The 24,689-nt window shown below is 41.0% G+C and overlaps 1 protein-coding gene across 1 annotated transcript in view; it reads left to right on the top strand.

Moving 5' to 3' along the window:
* Window positions 1-18,117, top strand: part of VEPH1 (ventricular zone expressed PH domain containing 1) — a 220,850-nt gene extending 202,733 nt beyond the window's left edge. Inside the window, exons 14-15 of the mRNA XM_049099858.1 lie at window positions 11,254-11,390; window positions 16,558-18,117. Of these exons, the coding sequence (XP_048955815.1) occupies window positions 11,254-11,390; window positions 16,558-16,794 (374 nt within the window). The 3' untranslated portion in view covers window positions 16,795-18,117. The remainder of the gene's footprint in view (window positions 1-11,253; window positions 11,391-16,557) is intronic.
* Window positions 18,118-24,689: the final 6,572 nt, after the last annotated feature.

The raw sequence follows: 24,689 nt of genomic DNA, 5'->3' as shown, positions 1-24,689 counted from the left end.
ATTAGTTGACCATTGGGTCCATTTCTGGGTTCTCTATTCTGCTCATTGACCTGTGTGTCTGTTTTTGTGCCAGTACCACACTGTCCTGATGACCACAGCTTTGTAATAGAGCTTAAAGCCCTGCATTGTGATGCCACTAGATTTGGCTTTCTTTTTCAACATTCCTCTGGCTATTCAGGGTCTTTTCTGGTTCTATACAAATTTTAGGATTACTTGTTCCAGCTCTGTGAAAAAAGTCTATGGTACTTTGATGGGGATTGCACTGAATGTGTTGATTGCCCTGGGGAGCATAGACATTTTAACAATATTTATTCTTACAACCCATGAGCATGAAATATTTTCGCATCTCTTTGTGTCTTCCTCAATTTCTTGCATCAGTGTTCCTTAGTTTTCATAGTGTAGATCCTTTACCTCTTTGGTTAGGTTTATTCCTAGGTATCATACAGGTTTTGATGCGATTATACTTGGGATCAATTCCTTGATTTCTCTTTCTTCAGTCTCATTGTCGGTGACTAGAAATGCAACTGATTTCTGTGCACTAATTTCATTTCCTGCCACATTGATGAATTGCTATATGAGATCTAGCAATTTTTTGGTGGAGTCTCTTGGATTTTCCACATCAAATATCTTGTCATCTGTGAAGAGTGAGAGTTTGACTTCTTCTTTGCCAGTTTGGATGGCTTTTATTTCTTTTCATTGTCGATAGCTGAGACTAGGACTTCTAGTACTATGTGAACAACAGTGGTGAGAGTGGACATCCCTGTCATGTTCCTGATGTGAGGGGAAGAGCTTTAAGTTTCCACACACACACACACACACACACACACACACACACACTGAGAATGATATTCTTTTTGGGCTTTCCCTAGATGGCTTTTATGATATTGAGGTATGTTCCCTCTATCCCTACGTTGTGGAGAATTTTAATCAAGAAAGGATGCTGTACTTTGTCAAATGCTTTTTCTCCATCAGTTGAGGGATCATATGGTTCTTGTCCTTTCTTCGATTAATGTGATCTATCACATTGATTGATATGTGGACATTGAACCATCCTTGCATCCCAGGAATGAATCCCACTTGTTGTGGTGAATAATCCTTTTGATGTACTGTTGGACCCTATTAGCTAGTGTCTTGGCAAGAATTTTTGCGTCCATATTCATCAGGGATATTGATCTGTAATTCTGCTCTTCACTGGGATCTTTGTCTGGTTTGGGAATCAAGGTAATGCTGGCCTCATAGAGCCAATTTGGAAGTTTTCTTTCCATTCTCTTCAGAAGAATAGGTGTTAATTCTTCTTTAAATGTTTGGTAGAATTGCCCTGAAAGGAAATTGAAGCAGTAATCAAAAAACTTCCAACAAACAAGAGTCCAGGGCCAGGTGGCTGCCATTGGCTTTCACTCAGGGAAAGTGCCTTACACTCTCCTTTTCTCCACCTGCTGCCCTGCCTCTTGCCTCCTCTAAGACAAAAGGAAGTGTCAGTGCTCACTCTGTATATCTTTGCCTCTTTCTCCTCCTGACCAGACCCGCTCTAAGCTGCCTTCTAAATCCTTTGTCCCTGTGCTCTCTGGAGTCAGGCAGGTTCAGGCAGGTAAGTCTCGCATGTACTGTGTGCTTCAATCCTTGCTTTATGGACTTTGAGCAGCATTGAGTTCTGCTGACCAGTTCCTCCTCCTTCCAGCATTTTCCCTTTTTAACTGTGTGATGCAGCACTCTGGTCTCCCTCCTACTCTCCAAATAGTCCTTTCAACCCGCTTTCCAGGCTGCCTTCCTCCATCCAGACTCTCATTGCCGAGACCCCTCTCCTTTTCACCATACAACCTCTCCCCAGTCAATCTTCACCAGGTCCACAGCTTCAACAGCCCCTTCTCTGTGACAGCTTCTAAATGTGTATCTGCGGTGCTTGCCACTCCTCCCACCTCTGGATTTGCATCTCCCATCACTTACTTGGCTGCCTCAAAAGCATCTCAGGCTCATTTCATTTCAAATGATTGTCCCTCCCTCGCCCCTGAAAAAGACTAAGTTGTCTTCCAGCATTCTCTTCATGAGTAAACACATCAATCATTCCACTGTAGCAGTCAGAGACCCACTGCCCTCTCCCTACCTCCACCCAGCCCCTCACTTAGCATTGTGGATTTGACCTTCTCAATGGCTCTCAACCCTGTCTCTCTCTCTCCATCACATAGAGCAAGATACCATCACCTCTTCCCTAAAATAATGGAAAAAGCCTCCTAAATGAGCTACTCAACCCTGCCAGCTGGCCTCCCATGATGCAACAAGAACAATCTCCTCAAAACACAACTCTGATGATCCTACTCCCCTGCATGAAACCTTAAAACAGCTTCCCACAGGTCTTAGTTTAAAGACCAGACTGTAACATGCCCCTCACAGCCTCACATGGTCTCTCCCATCCTCTGCAGCAGCATCTTGTCCCATATGTCATCTATTCTCTCTCTCCGCTAAGGCTAGGAGGATCTTCTTTCAGTTTCCCATACACACCTTGCTTCTTCCTGCCACTGGGTTTTTGTACGGAGTGCAGTTTCTCCTCTGTTCATCTGGTTAATAGAGATTTTAGCTTTTCCCATTACAATTCAAATTCACCACCATGGGGAAGCCTTCTGTGACCTCCATGATAACAAGGGTCTTCAAAACCTTCAAAGCCTTCTTCTCATGACAATCGTTACACCTGCTGTCTTGTTTTTTGTTTTTGGTTTTGTTTTCTACATGTGGTTATTTGATTAATGTCTATTTCCTCTGGTAAATAGTAAATTATACGAAGGGAGCCCTCCTCATCCATCCACCTTCAGCCCCTAGCACACAATGCTCAATAAATATTTGTCAAATAAGTGAACATCCAAAGTTTGTATCTTCTCAGAGAATTTTCAGTAAAATTTTTCTCAGGCAAATGATGACAAAAAACAAATTAATGAATTCACAGTGTTTCATTTTAAGAGACAGATAATTCGTATTATAACATTTCTGGTGTAATTTTTGTGCCAAACATATTCTTTTGAATTAACAGTATCTTCCTAAATAAGTTCTTTTCAAAGTAATATGAGAGCACAGAGAGAGATGGCATACATGTATACGTGTTACAGATCAAGTTTCCAATGTAGACATTGTAAGACTTCTATTTATTACCAAAAAGTTGGAACCACAACAGATGGAACTTGTGTTAAATCATTCCACAAAAGCATTGTAGAGAACACCTTAGGATGTTCCAATACAGCAGCAATGTACAGGAAGCTGGGATGATGGCTAGGATGTGTTCAAGTTGAACAATGCTAACAAGCTGACAAGTATGTCAGATGGATTTTTCCCTCTGCAAGGGAAGCAGCTCCACAGTCCACAGGGGAGTGAGAAAGCCCTCAACATTTACAAGCGTGTAAATCCAACTCTGCCAGCAAGAGCCATCCATGAGCTCGTATTAACGGAATGGCAGTGTGAGCCCAACATAAGAAATGTGTCTGGAACCCTTCCTCATTCAAAATTCCATCCTAAAATTGAGCGATTATCTTCATTCACTTCCACTGTCCCTGATCTTTTCCCATTGGCCCCTACTAGTCATTACTGGGCAAGTCCAGGCCAGTCTTCCTTGATAGCTGCCATAAAGGCACAAAGGTGATCGTGCTTGCTGCGCAAAACTACTGAACAGGTTACCTTCTTAGCAAGTAGCTGATACAATAGTAAGCCAAATTCCACGAATATTGATTCTGAGCATTTTTTCCGTTAACGCTATTGATTTAAGCCAAGGATGTGCCTGCTACCTCATACTGCTATCCTGTTTTTTAATTTCACGGAAAGGTTATACCAATTTTCTTCCCATTTTTGGTTTTGCAGTTTAACTGTTTTGTGTATTATGTGACCTGTTACTGTCATTTGCCATGAGGCTTCTTTCATTTCCTAGAAGTTCTTGGGCTACAGGAGAGTCACCTAGGGATCTTATTAAAAATGTAAGGTCCCTCACCCCACCCTAAAAATATGATTCAAAAGGTTTGGGCGGTACCTTGGAAGGTGCATTTCAACAAACCAGCAAGTAACTCCAATGTAGGTGGCCCTCAGAACAGTCTGGAAAACACTGTTCTACGGGCTTATAAAATAGCAGTTCTGAGGCTTCTGTAGATCAACATTTCCATGACTGATAGAGAAGCCTAGAAAGCATACTACGTTTTGACAGGTATAAAATTATTGAGGAGGGAAGCCATTCAGTTAAATGTGGAAGTGTGCTCAAAGGGCTGCTGTCAAATTGAGTTTGTCTGTCCTATTCTGGACCCTCGGCATCTTGAAGGATGTTTCAAAACCTATGCTGGATTGTACCTCCTGCTTCATCTACTACAGATAAAGAAATATGGCACTCTAAAATAACGCCTAGATGTTCATTAGAAACATACCATTCGTGATGATCCTTAGTGATTTCAAAAACCACAGACACTCAGTTTACTAAATGTGACTCCTATAACCTCCTCATTTAATGCTTCTATCCTTCTTTAAGCATTTCCTCTATAATTAGAGTTGCCTTTATTAGAACTGACACATTACAAAAAATAGGTAAAACTGTGGAAGGGAATTCAAGTAAATCTCAGTGCACACAAAGAAATTCCCCACAGACTGTATAGGAGTTATAATTCCCAGAAGCAGTAATTTCAAGGGAAATTTTTTTAAAAATGCATTTTCTCTGTTCTTTTTCAGAAAACTAAGTATTTGACATTTATATATTTTTTTTCTTCCAGAATATGCCTTCTTTTGTAGGTATATGTATCTTTAACAATCAGGAAAGAATATCTAAGAACTCAAATATCACAAATGAAATTCATGGCAGTCTCCATTATGGGTTATTCATGCACAGCGCAATGTTTTCGAGACAAAAGTTACATAATCCAAAAAACACACAGTATCAGGGAGTTCTGAGTCTCTGAGTCTGGATGGAAGTCACTGTGCAATGTGAATAGTAGTTATATGGGGGTTACCATCTACCATCATAAAAACAAGCAGGAAGTCTGGAAGAAAGGGGAGCATCCTCAGATGGTGTGGAAACCACTCCCAATGCAGCCCAATCCATACTGGATTGGCTTGAAAATGGCAGTATTAGTGAATAAATTAATTTGTCACACAAAAACAGGAGAGTTCACCTCCCTTTTGAGACTCTTTGAAATCCCCCTCACACCTTAAGTTCAAAGCCTGAAGTCCTTGAACCTTAAAGGTGTTCACTGCCTCACCCTGAATTCTCTCATTATTCCAACATCTTCATGTGGATTTCACTACATTCCTGATTTGGGGGGATGGAGGCAGGTTTTATCCTGGAGCCATTAGGATATGGGATTTATAAGAACCATCTGTTCATCATCACAGTAAAAGGATGATGAGCATCATTTTATGTTGATGATGATATCATGGTCATGATGATAGTAGCTACTATTTATTGACCCCTTACAATATACCAGCCATTTGGTTAAGCAAGGCCACTGTGAACTTAATGGCATTTTCATGTGTCTTTATTTATTATGGTGGATGAAATCCACTTGGGGGTGTTTGACTTGAACAGCAAAATACAAGCTGAATTTCAGCCTCTACTCATGACCTTGACTGAGTGCTCCTGTGCAGTGGCCAACTGCACAGCCATTCATGGTGGCCTTGGTGTTAAGCGTGACAACCCTAGAGAAGATAAACCTGAAGCTCAGTGGAGTAACTTGCGCAAGACCTGTCAGTTGTTAAGTAGCAGATTCTGGACTCCAGTTGAGGTCTGGCTTCAAAACCACTGCCCTCATCTCATAAACTATAGGCCTATACCGGAGAAAGTTGCTGGCGTAGCCCTGTGTGGCGAGTGAACGTGGCATTCAGCGCACCATGTTTAAATTAAGCGATAAATGACTGAAGACATATTCCGAATTGCAAGAACGCTTAAAACAAGATGGAGACCTTGACTCAAGGAAACTCTAGTGCTCTTGAGATAAAAGTTATGTGACTACAGAAATTATTATTTTTCATTATGTTTCATTGCAAAGCCTGAGATTCCAATTTGCTCAATGTCCAGGACCCTTAAGAATTGGCCTCTCCTCGACTTTCACACCATCTCCGCCCCTCCAAGTCCCATCTCATAGAATGAATTAGTTTCTAGAATGCATTGCACAACCCGTCTCTAAGCTGCGGCCCTTTGCCTATGGTTTTTGTTTTTGTTCTTGTTTGTTTGTTTGTTTGTTTGTTTTTTCAGTATGCCTCTTCTCCCTTCATGTTCATCACCGTTACTTGTTCTTCAGAATTCAGCTCAGATACGTTTACTCCAGGAAGCTCTCCTGCCTCCTCTGCCCAGTTAAGAAGTGTCCCAGTCTCCCTTACCTCCGGCTTTCGGTTACAGCTGACCACTAGGACAAAGGCAGGAGATCAGAGGGAGGGAGCAGAGTGGGGTTGGGTCATTTCTTCCCAGATTCCCCTCCCCTTGGTTGCTGCAGGTTGACTGTGCCCTATGCCCAGGGCCACAGCTCCTGTGAGTCGGTGTTCTGCCCACAGCTTTCCCTCTGGGTCCTCACTGCTCTCTCCCCTTTCCTCTTCATGCAGAGGCGTGTTAGGCGTCCCTGTGGCTCCTGGCCCAGAGCACGAGGGTGCTTTTCCTACACCTTGCTCACATCTGTGTAAATAGTCCCTTTATTAACTCCCCTCAATTACCCAGCGTGAAGTGTCCTCTGTTTCCTGCTGAGACTCTGTGATACGTAACTGATCCCATCTGGGGCCCCGGGGGGCTTCGTGCCTGTGCCAGCAGGACCTTCACAGGTTCTGGGCTCCTGCTTAGTCCTTAAGAAAAGCAAAGTCCTTTCTAGTGAGTCTTCAAAAGGACCTACAACTGAAGTCCAATATGACCTCCCCATGACAGTTTGTTACCCAGTCTCTTTCCTGGATCTTACACCAAGAAAACCTTGAATTGCCTTCATACCCTCAGTCCTCATGGCTTTGTCCCAGGGCAAGTGCTTTATAAACTTGCTTCTGAGCTCATGGATTTTTTTTCAGATTCTTTACGTTCTTTTCTTTTCACGAGCTTTCCCTTACACACACCCCTTGTACCTCTGCCCTTTTCCCTCTTCCTAAATACCCTTTTTCTCTTCCTTAGCACAGGCCCAGTCCCCATGTCACCTCCTCCCAGCCAGAAGTAGAATTTCCTTTCTTTGAGTATCGTAGTGCTTGGCTTTTACTTCTCCGGCGGCACTTGCCAAACTCCACATTGAGCTGTGTAATTTGTAAAAATACTTTACCTCACCTGCAAGATGATAAATTCAAGCTCCCTCTGAACTGGACATTGTCACCCGCTCAGATCCAAGCACAGTGCCTTTCAGCTTATCTGTGCTCAGGAGTATGTGCGGGGGTGGCTGGATGGTTGGCGGATGAACAGAGGACTATTCTTTACTGCTTTGCTCTCCCTGCCGAGGGGCTTCTCAACTTTGAGGTCTCTGCCTGGTACTATTTCGCTCTTACCAACATCACACTGAGTCAGATTAATGCCTTCAAAGTTCATTTTTTATTGACATAAATATCTTCAACCCTTGGTGCCCAAAAGAAATACAATTAGTGTATAAACATTTGTATTAACACTCAGAAAGACTTCTAAGTTGGTAAGCACGCTAACAGTTTGGGTTCCAATTGCACGAGGGAATTCAGTTTAATTTTCCATAGCTTTTCAGCTAACTGACGAAGAGAAGAACAGATCTGGGTTGGCAGAGAATGTCTTAGCCCAATGGTGGCCCTTCAATGAACTAATGCATTAGTTGGCGAGTGAGAAAAGATTTGCACATCCTGCATGTGTTACATAGTTTCAGGCACGTGATTATTCTCTCAGTCTCATTCCACATATGCTATTTTTCAAATAGGATATGATCATTCTTGGAAAGAATTAATTCCTCGTTTTGATCATGAAGATAGTGTTATCATGAGAACTATTGCTGATAAGGACATGATACGGGCAGTAGACCTATTAAACTGACACTTGGCCTCTTGTGCACGTGCTAGATATCACTGCAAAATAAAATTAAGATATGGAATAGTAGGTGGAGCGTTTTTAAGTCTCTTTTTTTTTTTAACTTCTGAAACTATTTTTAAATTAATCCCAGAGCTACAAATAGTCTGGCTTTTACAAAACTATCAGAAGCTGACTCCGACCCCTAAATTCAGGCCCTCACACGCAGCTACTTTAAAGTTCTGCTAACATTTCCTTCCTACAGCCCTTTCCATGGACTTTTTCCCTGGGGTAATTTTGGCTGGGCTATATAATGGAAAGCCTCTGTTCAGCAGAATTTCTCGGCAGTCCTTCATCTTTTTGATCTCCAGTAATCCTATCATTTCGTCTTGAGTCTTTCATGGTCATTATGGTCATTATGTTCGGTCTGTGGGTGTGAGATCCTATCCACTCTGTATCTCAAACAATTCCTTCAACTATTTTGCCAAGTGCTCCTTGAAAACCTTTGTCACATACTCTTCAAGTGCAACATTTGTAAAGTCTTTTTTTTTTTAAGAGTGAGAGTAAGAGAGAGGGAAAGAGAGAGTGAGCGAGGGGAAGGGCTGAGGGAGAGGGAGAGAGAGAATCTTAAGCAGGGTCCATGCCCAGTGTGTGGAGCCCAGTGAGGGGCTGGATCTCCCAACCCTGAGATCATGACCTGAACCGAAATCAAGAATTAGATGCTTAACCGACTGAGCCACCCAGGTGCCCCAAGTGCAACATTTGGACCTGCCTTGAGGAGAAATACTTGAAGAAAATCCCCTATGTCAGATCCAGAAGGATCCATGGGCTTAAATATTATTTAAGTCAACCATGATTTCTAATCAACTCAGGTATCATGACTATTTCAAATGCTTCTTTGAGTAAATATAGAAGATTGACACTAGAAAAATGTGCTGTTATGAAGCCATTACGTTCAATCATCTTACCATGAAAACCTTGGCAAGAAAGCAATGGGATTACAAACTATGTGGTAAAGTCTACTAAAAGCAGAGGACGGAGGGGGCCGTAGCGTTTACTTACCCGGTGTCCTCACATAAGTTTCTTAATTTTGACTTTTGATCGCATCATCTTTGCAAAGCAGGTGGGATCTTGCTGATCAGAAAACTATAGTTGAAAGGACTCAAATATAACTCTTCTGAATTCTTATTCAAAAATCCTCGGACATCATAATTAGATTAGCGATTTTTTTTCTGATTTGAAAGCATAAGAAATGGATGTTTTAGGAAAGATTTTAATGTAAGTTTTGGCCTGGGCTTTTCATTGTTTGCTTAGAGTGTGTTTTCCTTTTTTCTTGGATCTCCCTTTGGACCTTCTGTTCTTCCTCTCAGAGGGACTGCTGCCCCTTTCGTGCCTCAAGAGCATGCAGTTAGTAAACACTGAACCCACGGTCCAGGCCAACACTGTGAGGCTGTTCTGGCTCTCTAGGCCACGCAGCACAGGAAAGACAGAGCATCTGTCCTAAGTGCTCTGTCCGAGGTAACCGCTGAGTGTAGAGGCCATACAAAAGGAGCAAGCACCATGTTGATGGGACATTTCAATTTCCAAAGAGCATTACTGTATTAATAGTCTAAATCAGATGATTCCTAATCAGATGATTTCAAGGCAGAGCTCTGAAATAATTTTCTTGAAATTGATAGTCAATATTTCTTGAGTTCCTGCTCTCTCTATGCTCTGCTGTGCACCATGCTCGCCGCCATGAAGCTCCTCCAAAGACAGGAGACTTCTCAACAGTGAAGTCTCAGATTGAAGTTCCCTTCAAACGTCCAGGCTATTTCCTGACAACCTATGTGTGCGGGCACCAACACCCATGTCACTCCCAATTCATTTTCATCATAGCCCTGTCACTATCTAACGGTATATTTGATGTTTGCAGTGTTTAGCCTTATTGGGATTGACAATAGAACATTCCATTGAACATTCATCAGACAGGGGGGAAAAGGGCCAAACTAGCCTTAGTAGAACTTTGTTTATGAAAACTATCCATGCTGTAAATTGCATCATTCTTATCCTGAAAATACTGTCAAGATGGACAAATCCTCCTGGTCTGAAGTAGTCCCTTGACCTGTATTGGAAAAGAGAAACAATAGGATAGCAAGAATGGGTTGTGTTTCTATGGTCAAACAGGCACTGTCTGGATTTCTAAGTGATGGAACACATTTCATTACATTCAAAGCATTATGAAAATTGAACATAATGTATGTAAGTAAATATTGCATAATCCCCAGAAATCAGATGCTCGCCTGTGAATTTGGAGAGTGAATCTTGTGTAGTTGGCAAAATAAATGAAACTCTTCAGTTCAGCATTGTAACTTTTGACTTCTGGCATTGTGACACATCTTCTAATTCCATGATTACACGTTATCGTACACACTCTACCTCACTGTAAAATTAACCTTTTCAGTCAACAAATACAGATTCCCTATGTTCGTCAGGCACTACTATACTAGGTGTCGGGTGATACATCGGTGAACAAAGCAAAAATTTGCCCTTGTAGAGTTTTCAGTTCAATGGGAAAGACACATGTGAATCAGATAAATACCAATAACTATCTACCAATGATTCTTGATGTAAAAAACAAAACAAAACAAAAAAAACACACAAAAACAAAAACAAAAAAAAACATGCCAGATGTGATGAGAACATATGGCAGGTGAATCCGCCCTCGTCTGGGATTGGGGAAGTTCTCCTAAAAGAAGCAACATCTAGGTTGACACCTGAAATGATTAGTTGTTGATTGGGCGGAGATGGGCGTATGCAGAATGGAGAGGGAGGACGTGTGTTCCCGAGTGGAAATACCACGTTCAAAAGAGTTGGGCTGGCCTTTGCGATGTTATGTCTTCAGGAAAAACACATCTTCAGGGGCATTTCTTCAGCTTTTGCTGCCAAATAGCTAAATATCCTTGATTTATGATTATTTATAGAGCTATACTTCTAAGCAGCTTGTGTGAGCAGTTAATGTGAAACAAAAGAGTTAAGCACAGAAAGTTGAATATCTGGCTACATCTTAAAAACTGCTAACCAGATGCTCTTTTTTGTGAACTCTATTCCTTTTGAAAATCTCAATGAGGGCTTTCAACGGGTTCCCATCATCATATCTAAATTGTGCATTCCTTTAGGGACAAAAGGGGGAAAGGTTAACCAAATTCATAATTTACTACCGCACTTTCCAAATATACTTTCCTGGGTTCTGGTTTGTTGTATAATTCTGACTTTTGATCGCTTGCCAAACAAATAATGGGAAATAAACGGCTTGATCATTCTCTTACCTTCAACAGTTATAAATCAAGATGGCCAGCCTCTCATAGAAGGAAAACTTAAAGAGAAGCAAGTCCGATGGAAGTTCATCAAGAGGTGGAAAACTCGTTATTTTACACTGGCTGGAAATCAACTTCTGTTTCAAAAAGGAAAGTCTGTAAGTTTCCCCCTTGTCTTTTATACTCGTATTTCTAAGGTCTCCATCTCCACCAACCAGCTAGGCATTTTGTCTCGAGTTAAAACGCCAATAATTTGCCCTTTTCCATTTATAATTTTACAGTGTCGGCGTTTTTTTGCATACGTTCCCTGGACTGTCTATTCTGTTTGGTCTTATGTTAGTCGGTTCACTTTTTCTCTTTGGTTTATTAGGGGAGATCTTTTTAAAAGTTGACTTAAGTTTTAGAAGATGAACTACTGAAGATGAGCTCCTACCAATGAGCTTGACTTGAACAGTGTTTCTTTTGTTTCCTTATAGATCACTCACATAAACTAATAGCGTATGACATTGGCCCTGATTTCCTTTAGAACTAAAGGTTATATCTGGAGGCAGAGACCCAGGGAAGAGAGACAGCAGGCTGGGAGAAAGAAACAAAGGCTGATTTATCTTAAGTACTTCTTGTAGTCAACAAAGGTCAGTTCTGGTTAGGGAAAACCATTATCACCCTTCACTTAATACCCAGATAATAACTAGAATGGGATTCTAAAAGAATTAATAAATATTCATTGAATATCATTTTCAGTCTGAAGTAGGATGCTCAGTAAATATCTGTGCTCTGGATTTTGAGTAGGAAACTTCTGAAATAGCATTCTATTCCAATCAGCAATGCGAAGCTATTCTCTTCTTTTCAAGTCAGTTTTATTTATCATTAAATTCTACTCATTCAGGATCAGAGAGAAAGAAATCTTGACGTACTTCTTGGATATTGTGAATATAATGATAACAGCTTATTGCATGCCACACTGGGTTGCCTGAAAGAATCCTCAGAACTCTCTCTCTCTCTCTCTCTTTGTCAAATAAATAAATAAAATCTTCTTTATTTTTTTTAAAGATTTTATTTATTTATTCATGAGAAACAGAGAGACAGAGAGGCAGAGACACAGGCAGAGGGAGAAGCAGGCTCCATGCAGGGAGCCCGACGTGGGACTCGATCCCGGGACCCCAGGATCATGCCCTGGGCCGAAGGCAGCACTAAACCACTGAGCCACTCGGGCTACGCTAAAATCTTCTTTAAAAAGTAGGGGTGGTGCCTAGGTGGGTCAGTCGGTTAAGCATCTGCCTTCTGCTCAGGTCATGATACCAGGGTCCTGGAATCGAGCCCCACATGAGAGCCTGCTTCTCCCTCTCCCTCTGCCTTCTACTCCCTCTGCTTTGCCTCTCTCTCTCTCTCTCTCTCTCTCTGTCAAATAAACAAAATTTAAAAACCTTCAGAAGAGTCCTTTGAGGTCAGCATTATTGTTATTGCTGCATTACAGACGGGTAAGTCTGGGGTGCCTTTCCCTCCCTCCCTCCCTGCCAGCGAATGGAAGCCTACTCCTCTGGGGGTGGGGGGTGATCCCTGAGGCCCCTTGCACAGTGCACAGTGAGAGCCCTCACTTGCCTGTGTCTTTCCCAGGAGGAGCAGATACCAGGTTGTCTGACCCCAAGAAAGCCTTGTAGGATCTGACTTAAGTGGGCAGCGGAGGTACTTTCTGTCTTTATCTTGCTGGTAGGCAGGCCAGGAAGGGCAAGACCTTGGCCTTTGGATTTCTGTCATGTCCCCCCTTTTACAGATATTATTTGAGCCCCAGAATCAGAGCGATGGAGAAAGCATGTGCATATGTACATGTGGTCATCCACTCCTGCACAAAGATGCCCCAAAGAACACGCATACAGCACCCTGCGCTGGCCTCTCTGCCCACTGTGTTCCGCTGGTGGCCTTTAAAACCCAGGGTCTGTCAGTCATTACCAGGTGTCGGTCTTGGTCCTCATCAAAGTTATCTGTGAGATACAAAGGAGCTAAAGGCTCTGACAAGTCTCGCAGGAGATAGCCCACTTAATTTTGGTTAACTAGCATATCTCAAAGTTGTTCCACCATATAGCATTTAACATCATGTAACATCAAGCCCCACCCTACTCCCTTCCCCTTGTGAGGGAGAGACACACACACTGATCAGCTTGACCAAAGATAGAGCCAGTAAGGTAAAAAGGAATAAAACTGGAGTCTGACACAGGCAGTATGACATCGGAGCATGTTATTAAATGAGTGTACTGTCCTGCGTCCCATGAACACTTACAATACAGTCAGTGGCAAACCAAACTATGTTTGAATTTAATTAATGAAAGATTTTAAAGTATTTAAAAATCACGATTCACTGAGCACATTCGCACTATATCTTTGGAGTGCTCATTATAAAATTTATTTGAACATTTTACTGAACAGGAACATAGTATATCTGAATTATGACAAATTTTGATCAACACTTCTTTAGTTACTAAAACTTCATGTTAACTTTTTGAATGAAAGAAGTTGGTGATACCTACGCTAAGCTCATGCTACTTTCTTCGTCTGTGGGTATTATCAAATATACAGGTGGACTTTTCTGTGGCTGAAGATCTTTTTGAAGGAGAAGCATAATGGTGTGCTCGATTCAGACCGTGGTGGGAGGTTTAAAGAAACTCTTCTTAGCATAGCTCCACATTGAAGTACTTTTAAAGTATCTAAAAATGACCATCTGAATTTCCTGTTTTTTAAAAGAAATCAGAAATAGAAGTTAAGATACAGTGATTTTTCCGATCCCTTGAGTCAGAGCAGAGTTTGTGCATAAGAATATTTTTCCTGAGCTCAGATAATAACCTTTATACTTCTTGATTCAGAGCTTTTTAAGAAAGCTTAAAGAATAAACTACTTTATAATTGGCTAACTTGTTTGACATCTTTATTGGGAAATAATGGTTTGACATTTCAGAAATGTGATGGAACATGTGGCTCAAATATTGAGAAATAATATAATGCAGTAGAAGGACCACAGCAAATTCCCGCTCACCCCCAGGGACACAGTGACCTAGCAGGGGTCACCAGGCCACCTGAGACTTCGGCCCCATCATAAAGGACCTTTCTGAGGGGGGCACTTGACGGGATGAGCACTGGGTGATATGCTGTATGTTGGCAAATTGAACTCCAATTAAAAAAATAATAATTTAAAAACAATAAATAAATAAATAAACAAACAAACATTAACGACAGAAACTAAAAGTAAAGGACCTTTCTTGTAAATGAGAAAAATGTGCATTTTTAATAAGAACTGAAAGACTACAGAGAATTAGGGTAACTTTTTGTTTTCTTGATCAGTTCCTCCAGGTATCAATGTCTAGTCTCTAATTCAAAGAAATACAAACTTATCACTGACAGATATTTACTTTAGACCAAATTGCGTTAACAAAGTATTATCTAGTACAAGTATCTTCAAACTTTATTCTATTCCCTAAAAGAATTTTGAAAATCTGTGCAATCTCGCAGCATTTTAAGTTTATCCTACGTTTAAGAAGTTGTCCAAATCGTAATTTCTGTTGAACTGAAAATATTATCATTTTATTTTATTTTTTAATTTTTTATTTATTTATGATAGTCACAGAGAGAGAGAGAGAGAGAGAAAGAGAGAGAGGCAGAGACACAGGCAGAGGGAGAAGCAGGCTCCATGCACCGGGAGCCTGATGTGGGATTCGATCCCGGGTCTCCAGGATCGCGCCCTGGGCCAAAGGCAGGCGCCAAACCGCTGCGCCACCCAGGGATCCCAATATTATCATTTTAAAATAAAAAGTTCACACTTCTCCTTCAAATATAACCATTGGAATAACATACCGTAGCAATTTGGCACCTACGACCATCCATTTAAAAATATAAACAAATTAGTTCATCTCTTACCGCAGTGTTTACACGGTATCCTTTTTCCTTCAAGTCATATTGTTTCCTACCTGCTCCACAGTATTTTATCCTGATCACCCAATCATTTTTCACTGCAGTAAAATTATCTATATAAATTGAAATTTATTTTAATATTTTGTGACATCAGTCTCTAAGTATTAATATTTTATTATTATATTTTTAAGACTATCACTTCTGAAAAGTCATGAGTATAATACAAAATGTTATAAATGGGTACTAACCATTAAAAAGTGAAATGCTGTTGGAAATGCTCCTCTTAACGAAACAGCTGGGGAGTGGTTGTATTGCTTTGGTTGAAAGACGCTTCCCCAGCAACAGTATTTTCAATTGCTTTTCTCACTTGTTTGATCCTCCTGAGATTTTTCCAAGTTGGATGATAGACCATGGTAACTTTGGGATGAGTGAGAAGGGTGCCTTTTCATTGGAAGGTGAAAGAAAGGTAGTTGTATAGGGGAGGCGGGAAAGGAGAGCTGGCAAGAGCCTCAGGCTCAGGCAAGTCCTCCGGTAGACAAATGTATTCAGGGGTTTTAAAGAAATTGCTGTAAAGAAGTACTTGCTCTTTTGAAACTATTCATACTAGCCTGTTGTGATGACCCTCCTGTGTTGCAGCAGGGATCTTTGAGGCTCTGTGTTGATGCAAGAAAAAAGTAAATCAGGGATCCCTGGGTGGCGCAGCGGTTTGGCGCCTGCCTTTGGCCCAGGGCCGGATCCTAGAGACCCGGGATCGAAACCCACGTCGGGCTCCTGGTGCGTGGAGCCTGCTTCTCCCTCTGCCTGTGTCTCTGCCTCTCTCTCTCTCTCTCTCTGTGTGTGTGACTATCATAAATAAATAAAAATTTTAAAAAATTAAAGAAAAATGTAAATCATCAAGTATTCTTTCACTAAATGTTTGTAGACAAATCATACTTCCAAAGCTCCAGTGTATTTCAAAAACAGTTTGATTTACTTAAACATTAGAACCCTGTTTATTCAATTCATACACCTTTCTCAGAGATAATACAAAGGAAAATTCATTTTCATGCTTCCCAAACTGTCTCAAATTCTGAATTAATAGTACTTTAACTGTACCATTGCTTTTTGCTCTATTGATACAGTGTTGATATCAATAAAAATGACATAAAATCAAAGAAAATGAATTAAACATTCCCCCAAATCCCACCAAATAATAAGTTTTTATAAATTAGCCATCTGTGCCAACTTAATAGACAGTAACATAGGGCCAATTGCTCACTCCTTCCATTGTTTTAATGACTCATTGAGGCCTTAGCATTCAAAATACCAAAGGTTATGAACTATATTCAGTGAAAGGATTCTGATCCTCTTAAAAAAGTCTCCAGTTGCCAGAGATCTTTTCATACCCTGGGAGCCAGCTCATGTTCTCTCCTTCCCATATGCATTTCAGAAAGATGATCCTGATGACTCCCCAATAGAACTCAGCAAAGTACAGAGTGTGAAAGTTGTGGCCAGGAAACGCAGGGACCGCTCCCTCCCTCGGGCTTTTGAAATCTTCACAGACAATAAAACCTATGTTTTCAAGGCCAAGGATGAGAAGAATGCAGAAGAGTGGCTCCAGTGCATCAATGTGGCAGTTGCCCAAGCAAAAGAGAGGGAAAGTAGAGAAGTAACCACATATCTCTAGGGATTTGCAAGCCGACCTCACATGGATCGTATACCATGGGCATTGCCTGATCATTGCCAATGTCAAGAGAAAGAAAGAAATTCACCAAGTCACATTGTGTTTTTACTAAGTACCAGTGGAACAGTTTTCCCTAAGAAGCAGGACCTAAAAGTGGCAGGATTCTTATGCATCTCATGTTCTAATGACGCCTGCGTTAACTCCAAGAGCATCTGTGTGATACATCCAGGAAAAGGAGCTAGAGATGATATGGGGCAGAAAGGGGGGTGTCGAGGATCTAGGAACCTCTGTAGGTATTCCATTGTATGCTGTAAGAACATAACTTTACAAGATACCTGAAATACCTATCCGGAGGAAAGATTAAACACTTTTTAATCAGAGGAAAACCACTGTCTGCCAAAAGTATTAGAAGAAAAAAAGAGAGGAAAAGTCAAAATTATGGACCCTGAGGGAACACATATAACTTACTTACATTCATAAAATGGTGTTTTTTTTCTCTCTAATGCAAATGAAACTAACACATAGTAAGATGGTTTGCAAGTGAAGACAGTTATGTAATTAAATGTCTGTCTTTCAAAACAACGTCTCTGATTATTCCATTTAGGTGCATATAATATGATCTAAAGTTTAGGTTCTTGGGTATATCTCCTGCCCAAGGCAGTAAATGTAAGGCTAGGCATAGGAAACCATTTTCACCATCTTCAAAATATGTGCCATTTCCACTAAACTTGGAGATGTTCAAGTTCTATACTTTTCTTCTCTATAGTCAACATTTTAATATCTCAAAATTACATTTAATGGTTTTTCTCATCACTCATATATTTTTTTTTAATTAAGCGGTGGCAGATAGAATTATAGAATGATCCCCAATGGTCTACACCCTGACTGTCTCCTTAACTGGGGGACTTATAACTTGCTTCTAACTGATAGGATATGGCAGAAAGAATAAGATAGTCTCTTCCATGATTATGTTATATTACATGGCAAAGGTGAAGAGGTTTCTGGTTCTTAATCAGGTGACTTTGAGTCAGTCAAAAGGATACTACCTGGTTGGGCCTGACCTCATCAGATAAGCCTTTTAAAAAAGAGTGAATGAGTCAGAGACTCTCTCTTCCCCTGGCCTTGAATAAGCAAGCTGCCACAAGTTCTACAGTTTCAAGGGAATGAATTTCGCCAACAACCAGTGAGCTTGGAAGAGGATCTCAGCCCCAGCCTACACCTTGATGGCAGCTTTGTGAAACCTTGAGCAAAGGACCCAGCTAAGCCATGCTTGGACATCTAACCCAGAGGAACTTTGAGATAATAAATACATGTTGTTTAAAGCCACTAAGTGTGTGAAAATTTGTTCCATAGAAATAGATCATTAATACAAAAGTTAAGTTGGAGTACTTATAAAGGGTCATTTTTTTCTTCAAAATTTATTGACTACATAGTCTAGTATAGAAACCTGGGGGGGGGGGGTGCGGGGAATCTAAGTAATCAGTATTCTTAATTCTACCTTGACTCTACTGCTCACTCAGTAGGACAGGAAATATGTACGAGGCCAAGCTGGAGGAAAGAAACAATTGAATTTTAACATGTAAAGTTTGAGGGTATTGTGAGTCACAGAAGTTATTACAAGTTGGAAACAGTTGTGAAGGTCAAGATTTTGCCTTACTGGGTATACAGATGGTCATTGAAGATGTGGAACTAGCTGAAGGTAATCAGTTAATGTTGAATTAGTAAAATGAATTGGACGCTGGTGGATTGGATGGAGTGTAGGTATAGGAATGGGAAGGAAAGTGATGCAAGATGGTAGCATTTGCTGAGAGAAAAAAATTCCAAAGCAATAGTTTAGGAGGTGAGCCAAATGGTAAAGTTAATTCCATGTAAACATTTAGAGTACAGATCGGTGATTCATCTTGGACTAGAGACATATCTCCTCCTATGAAGTCAGGCAGGAAAAGGTGGGAATAGGTATAGTTGTACATGAGTCTCTAAATATTATTGTGAGATCTAGCAGCCCATTCTTAAGAGTCCATTGAGTAATCCGAGCTGTTCATTAGAAAAAAACTGGTAACAGGCAAATAGAATATTAAGTGACACTGCATTAATTATTAATAATTTAAACGCCAGCAATGTGCTCAAACCTTTCACAGTAGAGAGATTATAGTAAAACTCAACCTGGATGCACGCTGATTCTGTTTTCACTGAATGCTTGTCCCAAGAAAGATGAAAATGGCCCCACCAGCTCGATTTAGAAGAAATGAATTATTTTTGTTACTTGATACAAAGTCCTTGTGATTTAATTAACTGGATACCTCTAGTTAAGAATATGACTTTCAGAAAAGATTTACAAAGCTAGAAAGAAATAAATGTATGAAGTGTGAATAATGATCTTTCTGGTTTCATTCCATGACATAGTAGTAATTCCAAACTCAAGCAAATTGTTGAATCACACAAGAATCTCAGACTCGTTGTCTTCCCACTGATATTTCTGGCACTTCCACCCCTGTTGCCAGCTAGCTTACCACAGGCTGGCCTTTCCCAAGAGGGCTGAAGTTCCTGATCCTGATCTAAGAAGAAACCACTTTTCTAAACATGTTTAAACCTTTAAAAATTCTGGGATGAATACAATTATAATCATGGTTAGAAATCCAAGTGGTTTTCATTTTTATTTTATTTTGGTTCTTTTTTCCGTCTCAGATAGCTGTGGAAACAAACATTTGTATGTGAAATTCTCATCTAGTTATTTCTTGAGAACCTGGAGTTTGGTAAAAATAAATGTTCAATACTTTTCTAACACCAAGTTTTCTGGAAAATCCTTGGCTGGTGATGTTGAGAAACATTTATTGAGTTATCTTCAATTCACCTATTTTGTATAGGCCCTTTGGGGACTATTATTGTAACTTTATTCTCGGGCATAAATAAAGATTACCCAGCTGAAAAATTACCTTTGAGATTTATTTTCAAATTTAAAGGTAAATTTACATTTAAAAATTGCCTTTAGGAAACCATTGCAAGATGAGGTGAGAGAATACGTGAGGGGAATTCATGGAGAAGTAAATGCCGTAAGTACCCTAGTCAAGATTTGAAACACTAGGCTTAAAAGCCCTAACCAGGATTTCCAGTCCCCAGAATATAAGATTTTAGATGAAAAACCAAGAAAAACCCAAAATGTCATCTTGTTCCAGAACAGCTCTAGTTTATAGGCCTTTTGGAGCCATTTCTTCCCATGGGTGCTCCTGAAGGACAGAGGAGTTGGAAAATCAGGGTGATTTCTACCAAGGCAGTGAAGGCTAGAGAAAGTGGCACAGGCTCTGGGCACGGGCATATGAGGATTCAAGTCCTAGGTCTACAAAAAATAAATGACCAACCTGAGCAAATGACTGTCTCTCACCTCTAGGTTGAGGATAATGACGTCAATGGAGGAGACTTGGTGTGAGGCTTAAATGTCAAGTAAAAGCAGCCCACAGAGAAACTTTCATTGAACAGGTACTTGATGGTGCACCATTTCTGACACATCACCACCGGAGAAAAAAATCCTACAAATGAAATTATGATGCCATGTCTTAATTATAGTCTAATCAGTGGTGTTTTACTTACAGATGTCTTTTATCTATTTTGAGAGTTTTGGCAGTTGTTTCTAGTTGGGGTACCTTGAGTGATGTGTGATAGGTAATTCTTTTGTATCTATTTCAGCAACAAAATGAAATCCGGCCTTCTCTACATGTTGATATCTTCCTGTATTAGGTAAAACACGTGGTGGCTGCTTTGCAAGACATGAGGACCTGCAGTCATTCCTCCAGTGACAGCTCTTTGGTTCCCTAATGTCACATTTCATCCCACTCTTTTTTTGCCTCTCCCTGTAGCTGATAACTTTTTGTCTCAAAATAAAATCATATTATAATTTTAAGACATGCAAATAGCAATTAACACATACGGTGTCAACCATGCATATGACTCAACCAAAGTGACAACACAAAGAACTGGGACCAAGTTTAAGTGACACCTGGTCACAGTCATTCCTGGTGGATGACAACTGCAAAATACCACTGATTCTAAGACACCTCCCAATTTCCGAACTTACTATATGGGAGGAAAAAATGTAAATAAATGAGCAAAAGTATTACTTGAAGAGTTGTACATGCATTTGTTTCATAGTAATCAAAACTGTATGTAAAAGTTTTCATGAACAATAAGGCATGTCGCAAATGTAAGGCATTTTTAAATCTTTTAAAATGGTAAAGATATGCCCCGTGCATCCATTCTCAAAGGTATGAGATCAACCATTTCCGTGAATGCTTACCTTCTGTATTATCAGGGTTCTCAAGAAAAACAGAACCAACAAGATATACGGAGATAGATATGTAAGAGGAGATTTATTATAGAAATCGCCTCATGTGGTTACAGAGGGTGAGAAGTCCACAATCTGCCGTCTGCACGCTGGAGACCCAGGAAAGCCAGTGGTGTAATTCCATCCAGGTTGAAAGGCCTGGGAGCCAGGGAGCCACTGGCGTTAGTCCTAGAGTCTGAAGACCCACACACCAGGAGTTCTGATGTCCAAAGGCAGAAGATGGACATCCCAGCTCAAGTAGAGAGAAAGAATCCTCCCTTCCTTTGACATTTTGTTCCCTTCTGGCCCCCAGTGGATTGGATGATGCCCACTCACAGTGGTGAGGCTGGATCTCTTTACTCAGTCTAATGATTCAAAATGATAATCTCTTCCAGAAACATCCTCACAGACACACCCAGAAATAATGTTTTACTGGCTTTCTGGGCATCCCTTATGCCAGTCAGGTTGACACCTCAAATTAACCATCACACCCTCTCTTTTGATGGAAATAAAGATGGTTAATATCCATACACAAGGCATGTTCCTGGTGCCTCTGTATCTGCTTTCCTGTGTTCTCCTTCCTCCAAGTTCTCTTTCTTGGCAGGGAAGCTAATAGGGAATGGGCCAAGGTGGCAGGAGTGAGGATAGGGGGCACTGGTATGCCTTTTACCCATTGTCACAGATTGGTGAGCCTGGAGGTGAAATTAGGATGGTTTCTAAGGAGGAATTCCAGACCAAGTAGGAAGAGCATTTCCAGAAGAGGCCCTCAAGGTCAACCACACCAGAGACAAAATGAGGGAGCCAGGGCCTTGAGCCAGGTTGGAAGCTGGGGAACAAGGGTAGAACAGAAGGAGGCACAGGGTAGTGCAGATGGAAGTGCTGAGGCCTGTAGGACCTTTAGGGGAGCAGCATGCTAATCCCTAGGGCTGGGTGTTCTCAGGCACTCCCCAGGTGAGAAGAGTTCTGTTCAATGTGCTTTGATGAGACAGGTCTCTATCTCCTCATGCGTGTTTATCTGTGACTAGGTTACGTCAGGCCTTATAGCCATGACCTTGGCAGAACAGGCAACCAGCTCCCCCAGAGGCCTGTGGGAGCACGGGGCCCACCACGAGACTCCAGCCTTACAGAGTACTTTCCAGATGGACATTCTTCTCATCCTAGACCCCCAACCCAATGATGATGAACTTACCTACTTCAAAGAGAGACTTTCTGAGGGTGTGAGGAGGGGGAGTTGGAAATCCTGAAACCTTCTCGCCAATTTTTCTGTAAGATGATAATCAGACACGTCGTGTGTACGTGGTTCCTTAGGGCTCTGCGGGCAAACCTTTTTAAAAGCTTACATCTAATAGAAAGAAAATGCATTTCCTCTTTTGATCAATGAAATGATTAGATTTCACTGTGGTACTGAGAACCTGAAGAGTCCTAAAGAAGTCAAATAATGTAAAAACGTAAAGTATGACAAGTGACATACAAGAGACAGGCTCATTTGTTCCTGGAATGAGGCTGCTCCGCAAGACCTCACCGGAAACTAAGGAGGAGGAGCGGGGATAATAGAGACTTCTACTTTTTTCCATTTTGAATTCCTCTACACCTTGTTCTATTTTTTGACCACGATTTCACTCAGTAATGCCCACAGCACACGTTTGCACACACACGCATACTCTTTCACACGGGTGTTACGGCAACAGTGCAGTGGTTTTCACACGTGCGTTGTAGAAATCAGGGGTTCTATTTCATCACCTTAAATTTCTCTCTTTCCATTTATCTAGGCTGGGATTTAATGTAATCGGAAGAGCTTTATGTGTGTTCCAGTGTTTTCTGGACAGAGATTCACTTCTACACACCAGATTTCCTCTGGGAGTTCTCTGTTCCCTCTCAATTCTGAGCTATTGTAATATGTAGGAAATGGTCTAAACGCCCTTTCTCTTGAGAGAGAAAAACACGGGTCCCGTTTGCCAAACTAGCCTATAAACACAAAAATCAGAGTGGAGCCCATCTTTTTAATTTTTCCAAAACCGCAGTCAGTTTGGAAATGTCTATTTTAAAAGATTAACCATCAAATACAATACTTAGGGTATGTGTGAGTTAAGCGCTGATTTGAGAACATTTTAATCAGGACTTATTCAAACAATTTAGACAGATCTCTAATGCTTCTCCACACAAACACCCCTCAACTACATATTCATGTTCTTGGCATCACTAAATCCTGCTGTTTATCAGCCTCAGTTGAATACAAATCATATTCTACTGTAGCTAATCCTGCCCCAGGGAGGTTCCAACGTAAGGAAGCCACTGGGAGCAGGTAAGGCAACCAAGCACACTGGAGCAAGTTCTTCCAAGAAAAAGGACACGGCGTTTATCATTCAGTTAACAGTATCACGGGCTGGGGTGCCGGGTGGCTCAGCTGGCTAAGCCTCTGACTCTTGGTTTCAGAGTCCTGAGACTGTGCCCCAAGTCAGGCCCCACACTCCGCACAGAGTCTGCTTCTTATGCTCCCCCTCCCCCCCATCTGTCCCTCTCCCTGCTTGCTTGTGTTCTCTTTCTTTCTCTCTCTCAAATACATAAATAAAATCTGGAAAAAAAAAAAAAAAACAACGTATCATGGGCTATTGAAATCAGAAAAATCCTAGAGCATGTGGACTCCAACATCCCCCTTTCCAATGGAGAAGTCCCTTCCTTGTCATCATTGGCAGGTGTCATTCCCAGCTGCTCAAACACTCCTACAGACAGAGATCCCACTACCTTGTCACCTGTCCATAGCTATTAAAAATAATTTTTGTCTAATTGTAGTTACTGGATTTATTTATGGTAGGTGAAAACAATGTACTATTGTAGAAAAAAATTTAGAAAACACAAAAAGATTACTAAAATATAATAAAAATTACTCATGATCCCAGAACCCAAACACGTTCAATAGACATGTTCAGATGTGATTCCTATAAGGTTATATTTATTAGTTTTTTATTAGTATTAGCTTCGGGGGGAAAAAAATCTGCCTTTCCCTAAATTTTAACCTCAAGTCCTGGTTCTTTCCCCTGCAGCCACACAAAATGTCTGTTCCCTCTTCCCCGACAACCCTTCAAATAGTTAGATTCAGGCATTCATTTAACAAATACTTAGAGCATCCAATAGGTGACAGATACTATGCTCGGACATCAGGGCTCAAAGATGACTAGTAAATTGTCCTGCCTTTAAGAAACTCAATAAATAGGAGATCCCTGGGTGGTGCAGCGGTTTGGCGCCTGCCTTTGGCCCAGGGCACGATCCTGGAGACCCGGGATCGAGTCCCATGTCGGGCTCCCGGTGCATGGAGCCTGCTTCTCCCTCTGCCTGTGTCTCTGCCTCTCTCTCTCTCTCTCTCTCTGTGTGACTATCATAAATAAAAAAAAAAAAGAAACTCAATAAATAAATACACATTGATCCAGTAAGTAAATTAAAACATAAAGCACCTCCTATGTCCTGGACTTAGGAATGCTAAGGCGATCCAAGTGTCCCAGCTTTTGTGAAATTCATATTCTAGTAGAAGAAAGAGATGTTAAAGTCTTTTCTTAATTAACTAGGAAATTGCCATGTGACCAGTACT

The sequence above is a fragment of the Canis lupus genome, chromosome 23 (genome assembly GCF_003254725.2).
Source record: "Canis lupus dingo isolate Sandy chromosome 23, ASM325472v2, whole genome shotgun sequence".
Lineage (NCBI taxonomy): Eukaryota > Metazoa > Chordata > Mammalia > Carnivora > Canidae > Canis > Canis lupus.
This window is presented reverse-complemented; position numbering and strand designations above follow the sequence as displayed.